Consider the following 18,963-nt stretch of genomic DNA (forward strand, 5'->3'; position numbering starts at 1 on the left):
TTTTCGGACGAAATCAATCGTATTTCGAATTCAGAAAGAGTGAAGGGCACAAAACTGGCCACCTTAAATCCTATAATCGATGAGTCAAAATTGCTCCGTGTCGGCGGCAGGCTGCAAAATGCAAACATCCCCCTTTCACAAAAACATCCGATTTTACTGCCTTCACATTATCATGTCACTGATTTAATTATTCGTGAAACACATGAGAAAAATCATCATGCAGGAATTCAGTCCACCCTTTACACGATTCGTCATAAATTTTGGCTTCTTGACGGAAAAAACCAAGTACGTAAAATCATTCGACATTGCGTACGTTGTATTCGATTCTGTGCATCGCCCGTTAATTACAAAATGGCTAATTTACCGAGATCTAGATTTGAAGAGAACACCGCGTTCCATCATACAGGTATCGATTTTTTTGGACCTATGTTTATTAAAGAAAGAAAACAGCGAAATCGAGGTCGTGTAAAGGTATATGGCTGCGTTTTTATTTGCATGTCGACAAAAGCCGTACACATTGAAATCGTCAGTGAATTATCAACAGAAGCATTCTTGTCCGCATTAAGACGTTTCATAGGACGAAGAGCCATTCCAGCAAACATATATTCTGACAACGGTACGAATTTCGTTGGTGCCAATAATCAACTTCGTGAACTATACGCATTAGTCGAATCTGATGAATTTAAGAGACACGAGTTGGCGATTTTGCTACAACGAAGAAAATTTCTTGGCATTTTAATCCGCCCCTCTCACCTCATTTCGGAGGCATATGGGAGGCGGCGGTAAAGTCTTTTAAACATCATTTTAAACGAGTAGTAGGCGATCTTTTATTCACTTTCGAGGAGTTAAACACCTTAGCCATAGAAATCGAAGCCATTTTAAATTCGCGACCTTTATGCCCCATATCAACCGATCCGAATGATCCACTCGCATTGACACCTGCTCATCTTCTTGTAGGAAAACCTCTCACTATGCTGCCGGAAGATAATTATATTTCTGTTCCAGAAAATCGTTTAACATCATGGAGATTAATATCCAAGACCCGTCAAGACTTTTGGCGCAGGTGGCACATCGAATATTTAAACGAACTACAAAAACGTCAAAAATGGACCAATTCTGATGCCGGACTTCGGCGAGATGCTATTGTCATTTTAATAGACAAAAATCAACCGTGTATGCGGTGGCCTCTCGGACGAGTAGTGGAGATACACCCCGGAGACGACGGCGTGGTCAGAGTTGCGACCATCAAAACAGCGCAAGGAATTTTCAAACGCAATGCGAAGCTTATTTGTCCTTTACCGAACCTTTCTTAATCTCTTCTCGAGTTGCGTGATAAACGTATCGAATATTGTAATATTGTTTACGCAATTAACAATTTTAGAAAGTTTGAAACGACGTTCATATGGAAAACATTATCTATTGTTGTTAAATTGTTGATCGTTTACTCTCAACGGGGGGAGAATGTTCCGTGGATCAAAGGCGGACTTATTTATTGCATTTTATTTTTAAGAAAGGATTAATATGTGTAAATTTATTGATCGCAACATATTGTATTCGCGCGTAATTTCGCATACTTCAGCATTCAGCGTTACCGTCAAGAAAAGAGAAGGGAGAAGAAGCGGCATTTTTCGAGCGGCTTCAAGATTGCCGTGCGCGATGTATTTGTCAAAAAAAAGGCGAAGTTTAATTAGTCTTGGAAGCAGCGCGGAGATGTTCGGTCTTACAAATGTGTTGTGTCTGTTATAATATTATCGTTATATTGACGAAGTGATAGTGATGTAGTGACGTGGTATTGCATTATCGAGCCGAGCCTCGAATGCACGATCGAGCTGTGCCTCGTACACGCGATCGAGCCGAGTCTCGAGCACGCGAGAGAGCCGAGTCTCTTTTCCTAACGCGCTATTGAGCCGAGTCTCTTTTCCTAACGCGCTATTGAGCCGAGTCTCAATATACGGGGCCCCGTTAACGACACCGAGTGTCACCATAATTACACGTATTCGTCTTGTTATCAATCTGTGTCCTGATTGTTATTGTACACGTTCTCAGGGGTTTTTATGCCGTAACAGGCTTTTCCCCATGAGCCAATAAAGGATCATTTCCCTTGGCTCAAAAATACGACTTTTTATTTCGCACCGTTCCAGTATTCGAAACCAGGAAATCTTTACGCATTGAAAAGATTTTCGATTATACAACCGTTGTAAATACTTGTATATATTTCATTTTGCAATTATAGACATTATTTTTTGTGTTACTCGCTGCGTCGTTTTTTTGTGGTCGTCTTCCACCTCGCGCTTCCTCGCGCTACCGCGCGCTCTCGAACATTTTTGGTCCTTCGAGCCGGATATCTCCGGCAACCGCGAACTCGGGAGTGCCTCCTCAACGAAGACGATCATGAGTCTGGACCAGAGCTCCATGCTGAGCGGCCAACACGAGCTCTTCGGACGCATCTCCAGAGCCGTCGAAAACCTGAGGAAGATGGGTCAGGCGAACGTCACCCTCTCGACCGTTGAGCACCGCATCCGCATCCTTGATGACCTGTGGGCAAAGTTCGAGAGTCAGCACGACTTAATTCGAGCCTGCTACAAGGACCTCTACGCTGAGAGTGAGTACGCCAAGTCCGATTTGCTTACCAACGCCGAGATTGCTTACGTGCATCAGCGTGGCGTCTTGTCCGATCAGGCGAAACGGCTCCAGCCTGCGCCAGCTTCCACGCCTCCCGCGGCATCAGAGCAGGGGGGCGACCGCGCGTCACGAACTTCGCTGCCCCGTATACAATTACGGGAATTTTCGGGTTCCTACGAGGACTAACCATCCTTCCGTGATCTCTTTAAATCAGTGATCGGTGAGCAGTCGTCCATCTCGAAAGTCGAACGGCTGCACTATCTGCGTTCATGCCTCAAGGGGCCGGCTGAAAACGTAATAAAATCATTAACTATTACGGGCGAAAATTACGATCGTGCGTGGGAGCTGCTCTGCCAGCACTACGAAAATAAGAGGGAGCTGATACGCTCCAACTTCGCCACGTTTACCGCCGTGGCGAAGATGAAAGCCGCTACCGCCGACGAACTCAGCCGCGTCCAGAACGCCGTCACGTCCGCCGTCAATGCGCAAGAAAGCATCGGAAGGCCCATCGACTCGCACGGCATGGACCTTTTTAATCACCTCGTAGTCGAACTGTTTGACCCGCGAACGCGTCTGGAATGGGAGTCCTCCTCCGGAGACTCCTTCGAACCGCCGACTCACGCTACTCTGATGACCTTCATCAACAAACGGATCCTCACGCTGAACGCAGCGAATCCGAAGACCACTAAACCCGCGAGTGAACAATCACGGTCCGCGAAAACTCACGTCGCGAAGCGTTCCGAGCCTTCTCAGTGTCCGCTCTGCAAGGGGAAGCACTCGCTCATGGGGTGCCCCGACTTCAAGGCCAAGGTGGCCAGCGAGAGGAAGACAGTGGTCGAGACTAATAAGCTCTGCTTCAATTGTCTCGGCAATCATCAGGTGGCGAAGTGCAAGTCAACCCGGAACTGCTTCACGTGCAACGCGCGGCACCACTCGATGTTGCACGACGCGTACGTGTCCGCGACGGCACCCCACGCGGAAGTCAGCACGCTTTCCGCCGTCGGAAAGGCCGACGACAGTAAGGCGATTCTTCTCGCGACCGCGCGCGTGACTATCGCCGATCGGTACGGAGATCCTCATGAGGTTCGGGTGCTCATCGACCAGGGCTCCAAAGTGTCGATCGTGTCGGAGTCCCTGGTGCAGCGACTACGCCTGCCGCGATCGCGCACACGAGTGTCTATCTTCGGCATCGGCGGCTCCCAGTCGGGATCCACGCGAGGCAAGGTGTCCCTGACCATCAAGTCGAAGACCACCGGAGCCACTCTCACCGCCGTCGCGTTTGTGCTTCCGCGTCTCTCGCTCTACCAGGGCGCCGCGAATAAGTGCCGCACCTCGTGGCCTCACCTCCGAGGGCTTCCTCTGACCGACCCTCGCTTCGCCGCCAACGACCCAGTCGAGCTGCTACTGGGCGCCGAGGTGTGCTCGACCATCCTGGAGGATGGTCTCCGCCGAGGCGAACCGCAATCGCCGATCGTTCAGAAAACCATCCTGGGATGGATTCTTTCAGGGGGGTGTGGTGCGACCCTCCACTGTCACCACAGCTCACTCCAGTGTACCGCCGACCATGACTTGGCCGAGCTGGTACGCCGTTTCTGGGAGCAAGAGAGCGAGCCTCCCGCCTCCGTCACGCTCACTCCCGAAGAAGAGGAGTGCGAGCAACATTTTGTACGCACCCACGAGCGCACACCCGCTGGCCGGTACGTCGTCCGACTGCCGTTCGCCTCGACGCCGAAGCACCTCGCCGAGACCCGCAAGCCCGCTGAGCGACTGCTCACGGCCATGGAACGCAAGTGCGCCCGAGATTTCCGGTTCGGTGAACTCTACCGCTCGTTTATGCTTGAGTACGAGGACCTCGGGCACTTGGAAGCCGTAGCACCGTCGGACGAGAACACAACTCGCGGCGTGTGCTACCTCCCACACCACGGCGTGTTGAAAGAAGCCAGCACTACCACCAAACTTCGCGTAGTGTTGTAATGGCTCGCAACGCACCAGCTCCGGAGACTTGCTCAACGACCACCTCTTCGCAGGCGCAAATCTCCTGCCGGCACTTGCTGACGTGCTCTTGCGTTGGCGTCGGCACCGCTACGTGATGATCACAGACATCGAGAAGATGTATCGCCAGATCATCGTCCACCCGGAAGATCGTGACCACCAGCGGATCCTGTGGCGAAGTGCCGTCGAACTACTCATGCGCGTTCTCCGCCTGACGACGGTCACCTATGGCCTCACGTGCTCACCGTGGGTCGCGATTCGCACGCTCCTGCAACTCGCCAAAGACGAGGGGGCTCGGTTTCCGCGTGGCGCGATCGCTCTCGAGGACGACAGATACGTGGACGATGTCGTGACCGGAGCGGACACTATCGACGACGCGGTTGCCGTGCAAACCGAACTGCGCGAACTCTGCACGGCGGGCGGGTTTCCGTTACGCAAGTGGGCCGCGAACTCCGAGGACGTTCTCGTCGGCATCCCGCAGGAGCACCGCCTTAAACGCGCCCTCCACGTGTGGGAAACAGACGGTCACTCCACTCTCGGCCTCCGCTGGCACCCGACGGAAGACGAATTTTCCTTCGCGATTCGTCCGCGCGCAATCACCGTGTTCACAAAGAGGCGCGTCCTCTCGGAAACCGCACGCTTATTTGATCCATTAGGGTGGCTCACCCCCGTCGTGATCCGAGCGAAAATCCTCATCCAGTTCACCTGGCTGAAGGGGCTGGACTGGGACGCCCCTCTTCCGTCGGCCGACGCTCAACAATGGGGGAGCTTCCTGGAGGAGCTTCCGCGGCTTGAACTTGTTCGCGTGACCCGCTGGCTCGACAGCGGAACAGATTCACGAGTCGAGATCCACGGATTCGCCGACGCGTCCGAGCGAGGCTACGCCGCGGCCGTCTACCTCCGCGTCACGAGGAACGGTTCCGCCACACTGCACTTGCTCATGGCAAAGAGCAAGGTAGCCCCGATTCGGCAGGTGTCCCTCGCTCGACTCGAACTGTCCGCGGCCGCACTGCTCACTAAATTAACGCGACACGCTCGCGACACTTTACGCTTGTCCACAGCACCGATCTTCCTTTGGTCCGACGCCCGGGTGACACTTTACTGGATCAGGGGCCACGCATCCCGGTGGAAGATGTTCGTGGCCAACCGGGTATCGCTGATCCAGCGAACTCTCCCCGAGGCCCATTGGCGGCATGTTCCTGGACGAGAAAACCCGGCCGACTGCGCTTCCCGGGGGATCGCGCCCAGCGAGCTGATCGGCCATCCGCTGTGGTGGACGGGTCCACCGTGGCTGCGGGAGGACCGAACCCAGTGGCCAGCCGAGAGCGACGAGATCCCCGACGCGGAGATGCCGGAACGGAAGGCCGTCGTGCAAGCCGCCGTCGGAAGGATCGACACGGAGCCCGACACGCTCCTTCGATTCTCGTCACTGCACCGACTGTTGCGAGTCACCGCGTGGTGCCTACGATGGCGACGCACCACCTCCCGCACCAACGATCACGGCCCGGACGATCGGGAGCTAGCACTCACTCCGGAAGAACTCGACGCGGCACACGTCCTTTGGCTTCGAATGGTGCAATCACTGCACTATCCGGAGGAAATCAGGGCCGTCACCGCCGGCCGCACTGTGCCGCACCGCAGCCCACTTGCAAAGTGGGCTGAGTCCCTTCCTCGACGACCACGGCGTGCTCAGAGTCGGAGGGCGACTCAAACACGCTCTGATTCCGGACGACGAACGCCATCCAATGATAGCTCCCTCGGAGTCCTGGCTCACGCGCCTGCTCGTGGAGTCTTGCCACCGACGAACACTCCACGGCGGAGTGCAACTTACGCTCGGTACTCTCCGGCTCCGCCACTGGATTCCACGAGGCAGAGCCGTGGTGAAACGGCTGCTGCATCGGTGCGTCACTTGCACCCGATGGCGAGCCGCCACTCCGCAACCACTGATGGGCAGTCTTCCTCGGGCACGGGTCACTCCGGCGCGTCCATTTCAACGAACCGGCGTGGATTATGCCGGCCCGATCCATATCCGCACGACCAAGAGGCGAGGACACCGCGCGCACAAGGCGTTCATCGCCGTCTTCGTGTGCCTCGTCACCAAAGCGGTGCACCTGGAGGTAGTCTCCGACTACGCGACGGAGGCGTTCTTGGCCGCCCTCCGTCGCTTCACTGCACGCCGAGGGCTCTGCTCGGACATCTACTCCGACTGCGGCACCAACTTCATTGGGGCGGACCGGGCACTGAAAAATCTTCTCCGCGCGTCGTCATCCGACGGCCGGCGCATCGCTCACGATGCCTCCGTCCACGGAACCCGGTGGCATTTCAATCCTCCAGCCGCACCGCATTTCGGCGGACTCTGGGAGGCGGCGGTGAAATCCACCAAGTTTCACCTGCGACGAGTCATCGGCGAGACGACCCTCACCTTCGAGGAAATGGCCACCTTCCTCGCTCAGGTTGAGGCGTGCCTAAATTCTCGGCCACTACACGCACTCTCTGATGATCCTGACGACGTCTCGGCACTGACGCCGGGGCACTTCCTCATCGGGGCACCTCTGCTGGCGGCTCCTGAGCCGTCACTTGAGGAAAGGCCGGACAATTCCTTGTCTCGATGGCACCTGGTGCAGAAGATGCGCGATCATTTCTGGCAGCGGTGGTCGCGCGAATGCATTCAGCACCTCGCTTCTCGACCAAAGTGGCTAACAGCTGAGGACGCTCCTGAGGTCGGCATGCTGTGCCTGATCCGGGCCGAGATCTCGCCGCCGAATCGATGGCCTCTCGCACGGATCGTTAAGCTGCATCCTGGAGACGACGGCGTCGTTCGAGTGGTGACCGTCCGCACGGCCGCCTCCGAATTCGTCCGGCCCCTTGTCAAACTGGTGCTGCTTCCTGGGGCCGCCGACACCACCACCACCGTCGAGGATACGTGAGCCACCGAACAGCCCTCGCTTTCTCGCGTAGAATCGCTCGCGTTTTCCTCACCGTCCGTCTTTTCGCGTTATTACGTTTTATCGCGCGTCACTTCGCGTAATTGTCACTATTGTCCTTCCGCCAACGTGCTACGTGCACGTCACAAAATCAGTGAGGTCGGCCGTCAGCCGTAACTTCACTCACACTCGCGTTACATCACCTCACTTTCCCGGTTTCAGCACCATGCACATACCGACGGAACATATTCACGGAAACATATGTATCGCGCGAAATATGTTTCTCGCTCGAGATCGTCGCGTGTTATGATAATGCGCAGCCGCACACCTCGCAACATGGCCGCTCGCACTCGCGCCGGGATCGAGACCATTAATCGATCGCTCATCGATACGTCGCGCCGCGACAGCGCTCGCCTCAGCTAGCGCACCGTCTCGTTTCGTCAACATATGACGAGGCGGGCGGGAATGTTTGAGATCGCAATAATCATCATCGCGAAGCAATTACGTTTGGCTGAATGTCAGCGCATGCACGCTTGCGAGAAGTAATATTCGCGTCAAATGTCGCTAAAGAATTGTCTCGGTAATATTCAGTATAGCATGGATCTTTCGTGATTAGCATTCTAACTTTAACATTGTTTTCAATAATAAGGTCAAGCTTTGTTCGACAGTCCATACGACTCATCTGCGCTCACACAAAGGAAAGATCCATGCTATAAACAACGCATTCGAAAATATGTAACGATTGGTTCGAATCGTCACTTGGCACTGTGACGTATGCACGGTGACGTAGGCCGTCGGTGGCCAATCACCTCCCTGAAATCATCGGCAATTAGCCTGGAGGGAGGCTCGTCTCCGAGACGATAAAGGACCGCCGCTGCGCCGCGGAACCGATTTCGCTTGCAGATCACAGTTAAACCGCTTTTCGTACACGACCGCTGTTACACCGCCTTTACCGCAAATTCGTGCTCGCTTGCTTGCGTCGCGTTGCCGTATAGCTTCAGTACGCGCTCTCGGTTCATTGCTTGTGCTAAAAATACAAGGAACTCTGTACACCGTTGTAAATACTTGTATATATTTCATTTTGCAATTATAGACATTATTTTTTGTGTTACTTGCTGCGTCGTTTTTTTGTGGTCGTCTTCCACCTCGCGCTTCCTCGCGCTACCGCGCGCTCTCGAACAGTTAGAGCTAAACAATCTCTCCCGAATGTGTGTGCTTTGCAATTTAAACAAAATTTAAAGATTATCGCCATATCAAAATATTTAAAGCCAGTAGGTAACTCTAGCTATGAAGAAGATGATAGAGTTATTGCTGGTGATTTTTTAAGTAAGCTCAAAACAAAAGAAATTACAAAAAAATGCCACTTGTCCCTGATTTTTCCACAAAAGTCATAAACTTAGGAAACATTGAAATAAATGTGTTATACTACATTGCCGGATATATTCTCTCCCGTATTTCAAAATATAACGTTGTGTGTGAATTGTGTTTAAATTTCGCTGGATCTGTCACATACAAACCGATTTCAGAATGTACAAAATTCGTTCAGTTAAGATGTTTTCGACGTAATACGCTTTTTTTGTCAATAACAGAACATTTAAATATTTTTATAAGATGCAAATTGTTATCAGGCAATATCTTCCATACTTAAGAAAAATTTTGATGCGAAAAAATATGATATGGTAATTTTTTTTAAAGGAAAAATTTAGTGCATTCAATGCGATGCGTTGAAAAACTGCCATAACATACAATCTAAAATAATGATGCATTTCATTAGATTTCGACTTCGAATAAATAATTCCAAAGTTCAATTACCGAACAAAATTTACAATACTAAAACCATGGCTATGCATGCGATAGTACGGTAGTTCAATTAACTATTTATAGCTATATACAAAAGAAAATAAATGTATAAAAGAGTTTAATTAAATATTTAATTTAACTTTGTGTCATTTAAAAAATTAAACTTGTATTTTTTTATTTAATGTATTTAATTTATGTAATTATTTACTGCATTTCATTTTATTTTACATATATATTGTACCTGCGTTATAAATAAAAATAATAAAAACAAAAATAAAAATAATTACCAAACAATATTTTTTTTTCGGCATTATATTATTTGTAATTACTATTAATTGATTCCCTATTATTTAACAATGTTATTTCACTTACGAAACATTTTTCAGGACATACATTTATACATCGCTATATTCATATATATTTACATTATTATTTATAATTTATACACTAGTTTATACATCATTCATCAGCGATAGCACTATACATTCAGAGTACAAGCGTATTTCAATCCAAATTTTATACCCGTTCGCGCTCGGTCAGCAGCGTTCCTTATTGGCGCTGCCATCTTGTGGGCCCAAGTCACGTGCACCAATCACGCGGAATCCTCGAATGGCCAATCTCTAGTAAAGGGTCTCTATCGTCGACCGTCTCGCCACGCCACCACCGTTAGCTCGTCGGGCCCTCGGATTGGCCCGTCCTTGAGTCCTTCTATTGGCTGCCGCGGACCGGCAGCGCTGTCGATCGGCAAGTTCGGCGGTAGGTTCAAAGTTTCCGGGGAAACCGGGGTAAATCGCTTACTCGGCCTTTTCTGCTACCGTTGCTTGTCCCCAGGCATGTTAGAATAGTCTGCATCTTACTAGTAGTTTCTTAGGTTGTCCTTGGTGGCCGGTGTGGTAAAACCGGAGCACCTATTCAGCCATCTTAAATCCGGGAAATTTGATGTCATTGTGTCTTTTGTACCATAGGTTGGTACAATCACGTCACTCAGTTACTTTTGATCCAATTATGCTCATAATGATACTATAAATGATTTATCCACTAACGGCACCAGCCTGAATTTCTTGGCCACTCCCATACACAGCATTCGTTATTAAGGGGATGCTGGAGACAAATCTGTTTTACCACGATATTTTCAGACACACTAATCTTTTGATTGATTTCACCGAATTAAAAATTTTTTGTCTGCAGTTTAACGGTGATCTCTTCTCCGCGAAAATCAATCAATCGACCGTCCTGATCCACGACGCGAAGCGTCAAGTCCGAAATGCTCCGTACAATGATCGGAAGGTAAATGATCTGTGTACCGGCGTTTCCGATATCTTATATCCTGGAGGCACGCTCGGTGAAAACTCGTGTATCGTGTGCACGTACTTGTCGTTGCTGTACGCACCCGCGGTCACGTTACACTCTATGCGAATGATGTTTACATTGATGATATTTAGCGGAACATCCGATTCGTGCCATCGTCGCGACTCCAGCACGCGATTCGCTGAAAATCCCAGCAGCGATCCAATGTTGTTCGGTTTTGTGAAATTTATCCGATAAGCGCACTTGATCTCGCTCTTCATTCTCTTTGCGTACGCTACCCAGTGAGTACCCGGTCCCTCAGTATTATCCAAATTCACGATACCGCTCTCGTTTCGATGTATACCGCCGATCGGTAACGAGTCGCGCATGAAAATACCTCTAAAATATGGAATGCGCATACGTTTTGCCAATTGTTGCAGTTGTACATTGGTAGTTACATCCTTGGGAATTTTTAGCGTCTCTTTGACGTTTTTTTTTTCTCGAAACTCCCCGTCCGCGTTTGTACGGAGCAAGAAAAAGTCCGTGACCTTCCATGCTGCGATTGTGACGTTGCATCTCTTCCAGCTGACGTCGCGCGGCTTTGTTATCATTCACGGCCTTTGCAACTCCTGCCGCTCCGCCGACCAACAAACCGAGAACCCCTAATAACGGCAGGATCGGTAGGATACCGCCGCGTTTCGCTACCGGAAGTATTCGCTTGGTTTTCTTCTTTTTCTTCGTTTTCAACCCCATACCGAGTTTAGTTTTAGCATTCATGGCCGCCCAGACGGCTGTAGCCGCAGCTCTCTCTCCGAGAGTCGAATCGTTCGCGGTGACACGTTTTCGCGCTTTCGCGGCGAGTATATTGTCTGCCACGTGTCGTTCTGCGAGATCGTTGCTACGCGAGTAGGCTATGTCGTGCTCGCGACACGCTGCGTCCAATGGATTAATACCCCGATCACCTCTTGCCAATCGTGTTTCTAAACGAGTTCCTGGACCACAAAATTGATAGCCGGGGATATGTAATTCGATCGGAAGCACGTTTATCGCGCGATTCAGCAGACCTCGACGTATCTTCGGCGGCATTCATCGATGTGCGTTTGCTGACACGGCAAATTATAATGTATTAAACAGCGACGGTATTGCCGAACCTCCGAATCTGCCTTGATATGTTCGGGAAGCTTATCCCACAAATAATCTATGTGATTATAAAACTGTCGTAGTAGAATGACCTTTAGTATATACTTTAACTGCTCGGCGGTTAAATCGTAAATATCGCTGTTATCCGACACGAGCAAAAACATTTTAACGACTGAGCACCTCAGCTCTACGCGTCTCTATAAATATTTGTCAGACGTATGCAAAGATACCGAAACATCTTATACGCGACAACGCGAATTTATTGATTATGTTTAAACAGGATGGTACCAATCTGAAACACATATACAACGATCACGTAAACAGATATGTCTTACGATGATTTCAGTAAATTGTGTCATACGTGTTGGCAACAAAAGTATGGATTTGTGGTGATAGACAAGGACAGCGCGATTTCGAATGGTCGATACAGAAAAGGATTTAACGACTTTGCGATATCGAAACGTGGTTAGTTGTTGTCGACGCGTCGATTGAACAACATTATCGCAACATGGAGAGATACACGCCAAATTGGACCACGGAGGTGTTTAGAATCGTCAAAGTGCAGAAAACTAATCCTGTGACGTATCTGTTGGAAGATTCCTGCGGAAAACCCGTCGCCGGCGGCTTCTACGAATACGAGTTACATCGCGTTGCTAATCCCGACGTGTATCTCGTTGCAAAATTTTTGCGCAAAAGGGGGGATGAGGTTTATGTAAAGCGGTTAGGATTTGATAATTCACACAATTCATGGATACACAAGAATAATGTATTGTAAAAATTTATTACAATATAAAAACATATTATACATACAAATGAGTCATTTATTTTCCTAAATATCTAAATGTAATTACAATATTTACAATGGTATTTTATAATATCCCTATGGCAGCGTCTCGGTAGAACCGGGTATAATGTATCGCTTATCGTCGTACGGACTTAGAGCTATTTTCGTTTCGGACACGGTGTACACCTCGTGTTGTTTGGATCTTATGCAAGCCTGATGTCGCGTCATTTCAATTTCGTCGCGCAGACATCGCGTGTAATCGTCGAACGTTATCGACCTGGCTACGAGGTTACTCTTAACACCTTTAGCCTTTTTCGTATCTTTCTTACCGTCTACTCGCAAGGCGTACATCTTTGCTCTAAGCCCGACGAATTCGGACATTATCGCACCGATGTTTTTTCGTCTTTCATTAAACCCGGAACATTTTTATTGGCGAGTGGGATACCGTACGTATTATCGATCGCATAATCGCTAGTGTCAAATCTATGAATGTGACGCTTCATGATATCATACACATCGTCGCACTCGATGTGATAAATGAGAATGTTAGTATCGGTGTATGTAACTTTACACTTGTCGCGATACAACGGTAACATGTACTCGTGATGAAATTCGTACAAACATGTCTTGGATATATCGAGGATGCACATATCCACGTAGATTGGTTTGTCGAACTTCACCTCGAGTTTTCGCATTTCTATTGCTACTAGATTCTCCGAAAAGACGCTTCGGCTATGAAAATTTGGTTTCGCAATCATTGCCTCCGCGCCGTATCTACCCTCCCAATGAGTCACGAGTCGCACGTCAACGTGATTGCGCACATTCTCCATGGTTTTGCCAAACACTGCATTTTTTATCAATTTGTATAAATTTTTCTCGAAATCATTTTGGCCAATGTTCTAAATTTCGTATTGAGGTCTTGTGACGTGACATAGTCACGTCCCCTGTCCAGACGATAGCTCGACCGGGGGGAACGTCAGGGATGTCGTCTCCGCCGGAGCGAGGCGGGGCGGCAGCGTTAGAATTCGGTACATTATATTGTTTCCGAGGATTTCAGGTATCGAGTAGATGGCCAGGAGGAAATTGTAACGACTTGAGTCGCGCCGAGGGAGTTTACGGGAGGCGTTCTACGTAGGAGTTGGCCGGCGGGCGGGTCACGATTGGGCCCATATGCCGACGTTGCTTGGAGCGTCTCGCAGGGCGAGCGCATCAGCCCCGATGTTCGCCGGGATGAAGCCTGCCGAATCGCGAAGGAGGGAGATCGCCACGGAGCATTGCCTACCGGTCGACGGAGCCATGGCCTGGCCAGCCTGGCCGTCGTACACCGGCACCAGAGTCGCGGCCCGGTCAGCCGGACTCGAGAATAGGCTTTTCAAACCTGCCGCCGGCGAGCGAGGAAGCCATGAGGGGCGCCGACGGAAGCGGGAGGCGCTCAGCTCGCATAGGGCGGATCGGCAAGGAGGGCTTGCAAGCACGGCGCGCGCAGGCGCGGGCCCGACGTGATCCCGCCGGGCTAGAGGATCGTCACTGTCGTGTTGGCGTGGCGAGGGACGACATCCCGAGAAGACCGGCAGCCGAGCTTGCGGAATTTGTAAGGCCACTACTTGAGCACCTCGTAACTCACGTTTGAGTACACGTAAGATCGTTCTGACGGCCGGGGCCCTTCCGAGAGCCGCGTAGAGTTGCGGGAAGCGTGCTTAAAAAATCGCTACTGTGTCGCGAAGTATTTTGTAGCATCGCGTTGTGCAGATGAGTATTATCGAGTAAATAATTATTGAATGGAATACTGACGGAGGGCCCGGCCAACAGAGTAATGTGGGATCGCCCTGCCCGAAAAATAGTACGCGGCCGACAGTCACCGTGTGATTCGTTGTAGTTTTCGTCGTGTCTTCGTGTTTCGTGTAATCGCGTTTTGTGTAACCATGGTGCGTAATGTAGCGAGGTGTCCTTTGCGCCGCGGTGGACCGTATTGTCGCAGAACGGGGGAGTAATGTTCGCGCAATCACGTCCCGGGGCGTGAGGCACCGGTCTTGGATCTTTGGGGCTTTTCGCGGGAGGCCCGCGTCTAGCCATTTTGGGACCATTTGCGAGACGTCGCGGATGGTCATTTCGAGACTACCAGCTGGGAACGATCGGCAGTTGGGAAGTCATTGCGCGTAGGTATTGTGTCTTGCGTTCGTGTAATCGCGTATTGTCGGGACTACCAACTGGGAACGATTTGGCAGTTGGGAAGTCCTTGCGCGTAGGTATTGTGTCTTGCGTCCGTGTAATCGCGTATTGTGTATTGCGGTCGTGTAACTGCGTCTTATAAGTTGCGTCCTTAGGTTAATTTCCGCGTTATTGTATCTAATAGTTCCCGCGTTCCGCAGAAAAATATCTGAAAGAAAAATTGTAAGTCGCCAATTCATTTAAAGAAACCTGCCGATTTATTCTAAAGTAATTTCTGAAATTGTATTGTAATTCACCGATTCAGTCCGAAACAACGTGCTGATTTATTCTCACGTAATCTTTCCTGTCAAATATACAAAATTTGTGCTATTGCTATTTGCGTGTGTTAATTGCGCTACGTCCCCTCTCCTCCTCCGACCGCGATTACCCGAAGAAACACACCTGAGAGAATAGCGATCTTGTGGATCGTGGTGCGAGGAATCGCACCTGGCGCCCAATATTTCGAGGAATTTAGTCGAGCTACCATCTGGGTTTCTGAGAGTCTGGTCGTGATTGATTTTTCGTAAGATAATTAGTAAACAAGATAAAATATTAGTGAACAAAGCGACTGCGCGCTCCTTCACGGCCGGCGAGACCGTGAGGACATCGTCGTGGTCGTCACAGTCTATATAATCGCGAAGCCATGGAGATTGCGCGAATTTCAATATGCGGTGAATCTTTGATATACGGAGACCGTGACAAGTACACTGCTGCAGGTTGCGATAATGTATTACATAACGTTTCTTATCGTATAATGTTGCGAGGAGCTTGTCCTGCCGCTTGCCGGGTGGTTTATCGCGCGTCGGACAGAACGGTAAGTCAGTATGCGCGTCGTGAAGATGTTGCGGATACTCCAAGTCGACTTCGAGAATGTATTCTATCGAGGAATCCAACGCGACATCCATAACATTAAAATCGGTTACGTCGTCGACCCATTTAAAATCTGCGTATGGCAATGGTTGATTCATTGCCCAGCCGTATAGGTTGTTTACGTCGAAATACATCAGGTACGACGACGGTTTTGATGGCTCGTACGATTGCATGTACTTGTTGTTGGCCAGCGCGTATCTGTTTGAACATTGACTCAAACCGCCGCGTATACCTCGTTCGATAAACATGACCATGTCAATGTCGGTGAGCAATTCGAAATTGATACGCGTATGCTTCAACATAGCATCCCACGTAAAACCCGGTAGAGTATAATAATACGCCGGATCGAGTCCATAACTCGCGACGCAACTATCGCGAAAATTTTCAAAGATATCGGCCAACAGCATGACATCGGTTTTGAGATATAAATCGCTGTAGTCACCGAGCGTTCGAATGGAGAACCGCTGCCAGACGTTGACGGCGTGCGCGTAATCGCTCTCGGATACGGTGTCACCTGTCAATGAACTGTAAAACGAGTCGCGCGGTGGTAAACACAAGTCCTCCAACTTTTCGACGCAGTCAATGTATTCATATGGAAATACGCCTTTTCTTGTCAGCAAATCAAAATTTTCTGCGGATAATTCACAAAATTCGCGTTGCAATATTCGCAGTTTATCCTTGCTGAGATAAGATGCCAATTTATCGAGACTAGCGGTGAGAAACTTGTACGAATCGATAAATCGCAGTTTGACGCAAGTTTTCTTATCTTTATCTTCGGTGCTTTGAACGTTTTTTTGTAAACGAAATGTATTTTTCTTTTGTGATTGGGAGTAAGTTTATATGTCCTTCGTACGCTGTTGCTATTTCCGTTATAATAAAATGTGCATCGTATCCCGATAAATTATGAAACACTATGGGAATGCAATGCGAATCTTTATAATTTAAGTTACAATTAGAATGCGCGGGACCTCTGTATCGGCCGGTCAGGTGACAATGGTCGCGTATTTGCACGTCGTCTGGCTCGAACGGTTCTTCGCACACGTGACAGTGCGTTGCGCTGTTAAATTTTTCCTACTCGTCTCGCGTGAAATTTGCCATGGGTATATTAGTAGACAATATAGTTTTTACGTCGTGAGTTAAACGTCTTAGCTCCTCGGCGAACCACGCGACGCAATCCTTATCGCGACGAAACCTATACATTGATAACGACTCGTCGTACGAGCAACGCACGTAGTACCCTATGCTAAACACGCGATGATGCTGATATGTGTACCTGGACGTTTCCGGAACCGCTTCCATCTTCTCCAGGGTACATTCCAGGTCGACGTATACGATAAACGGAATTCGTTCCTTCCTGTTGTGATTTTTAAAGGCCAACTACTTGCCGTTATCGCTCGGTAACTTGATCGCGCAGTCGTTTATTTCCTGACAGTCGACGGTGAGGGCTTCCAATTTCTCGCTCGTGTAGAAATAGTGCAAACATCTGTAAATAATAAAAATTTTTTATATATCTTTTACGTATAAATTATTTTTTATTTTTTATTTGGATGTATACTCACCGACCGCAAAAGTATTTTTTGTTCCTATTCTTGGTCAATTGCGAGCTCACGAGGCGGGATAGGTTCTTGATCCATGCAAAATGTCCCACGTTGTCGTCATGCACGTACAGCAGATTTACATGTCTGTCCATCTTTCGGTCAGTAACCCGTATTGGCAGAATAGCAAGTTCCTTGTTTTTTTTCTCGATGCCGTACACGTTGATGGACATGTTGTGATTTTCAAAATTTTTAATTTGATCCAACGTCATTGGAAACTCAATGTCCGTAAGATCTAGCACCGACGTGTAATGAGGATACGACGATTTCCGTTCGGCATTTCTTTCTGGGCTGGATACAGAGCAGCCACCACTGACCATGCGAAACATGCATTGCCCATTGATCGCACGTTTATCACCGCTCTCTTCTTTTTAATTTCTCGCGGTATTTCCACAAAACACCCCGCGTGCAATGGATTGTATTTGTTCACATTTACCGTTAAATTGAGTATACGCGACAACGCCCATCCGCTATCACGTTCCTGGAATTTCTCCAGCTTTGCTAAAGTAGGCTCGATGACGTGTCGCTTGTACCACTCATACAGATCGGACTCACGAAAGAGTTCACTGTTTCTCGTTGCAATACTTTTATTTGCGCGTTTGTCGCCCGCAACAAATTCACCATTAAACATTGTGTTTATTTTTACATTGTTATGTCGTTGCATGACGTTTCGCACATGACTGAGTATAATTTCTCCCGCATTTTTGAGAAATTGACGAGGGTCGATGTGTTTGGAATTTATTACCACACCGGTCAGTATACGAATTTCAAAAGCCGTATCTATCTCGCGCCATCTGAGTCCTGTCTCGCTCGCATTGTATCCAGCACCCACATGCACGAAACGTTGTCGCACCGAGTCTTTCAAACCTTCGAGTCTTGCAATACAAGCGACGAACGACTGTTTAAGACCAATCGATAATCGTGGCCGTTTAATTCGGCTTTGTTCTTCCAACGATTCGATAAACTCGTCGCATCGTTGCTCCCACTCGGCAAAGTCTTCCCTCGAATTTAAAAGGGTAGATTGCTCCAACAACTCTTGCTCCATGTTATTGCACGATCCTCTTTCTGACACCATTTGTTGCACTCACGACTTCCAATTCTCGACTACTGAGCGTATCCCCAGATTATTCATTTTATATTCGACTAATGATGTATCGTTTGCTTTTTATCATATCTAATTTCATCTCAGTAGCCGTATATCGACGCTATTTGCAAAATTTGCAGTTTTGCACGTGTTCGATGAAATCATCGTGAGACACGTATGTTCTTGAAAATGATATCGCGCCATTGACTTTCAGTAGTTTGATCTATATCAATGCAGTAGCCGTACATCGGCGCTATTTGCAAAATTTGCAGTTTTGTACGTGTTCAATAAAATCATCGCGCGACACGTCGCGACATGTTCTTGAAAACGATATCGCGCCATTGACTTATGCGAAATTGCAAAATTTGTAGTTTTGCACGTGTTCGATGAAATTATCGCTAAACACGTATGTTCTTGAAAAAATCCTATTTGATGATATTGCCCGATGAGGTGATCTCATCACGAATGTTCTTGACAAAGATATCACATTTAACATATATGTGGATTGTGGTGGTGGTCACCATGTAGCAGCCGTACATTGGCGCGTTATTTGCAAGATTCGCATTTTTATATGTATAAATAGTCTACGAGGATTCTAGCGCGCGCAGTCAAGAGTTTGATACGGTTCGAGTACGTCGCAAACAGCCTCCAGATACG

At 48.7% G+C, this 18,963-nt stretch overlaps 2 protein-coding genes across 2 annotated transcripts; both read left to right on the forward strand.

Annotated features, from left to right (window-relative positions):
- The first annotated feature begins 3,042 nt into the window (after positions 1-3,042).
- On the forward strand, positions 3,043-4,596 carry LOC139817846 (uncharacterized). The gene has a single exon (XM_071786131.1). It carries the CDS (start codon positions 3,043-3,045, stop codon positions 4,594-4,596), a length of 1,554 nt encoding a protein of 517 aa, XP_071642232.1.
- Positions 4,597-4,711: 115 nt separating this feature from the next.
- LOC139817847 (uncharacterized) lies at positions 4,712-7,541 on the forward strand. Its single transcript, XM_071786132.1, has 2 exons — positions 4,712-6,267; positions 6,488-7,541. Exons 1-2 carry the CDS (start codon positions 4,712-4,714, stop codon positions 7,539-7,541), a joined length of 2,610 nt encoding a protein of 869 aa, XP_071642233.1.
- Positions 7,542-18,963: the final 11,422 nt, after the last annotated feature.

This window comes from Temnothorax longispinosus, chromosome 8 (assembly GCF_030848805.1).
Source record: "Temnothorax longispinosus isolate EJ_2023e chromosome 8, Tlon_JGU_v1, whole genome shotgun sequence".
Classification (NCBI taxonomy): Eukaryota; Metazoa; Arthropoda; class Insecta; order Hymenoptera; family Formicidae; genus Temnothorax; species Temnothorax longispinosus.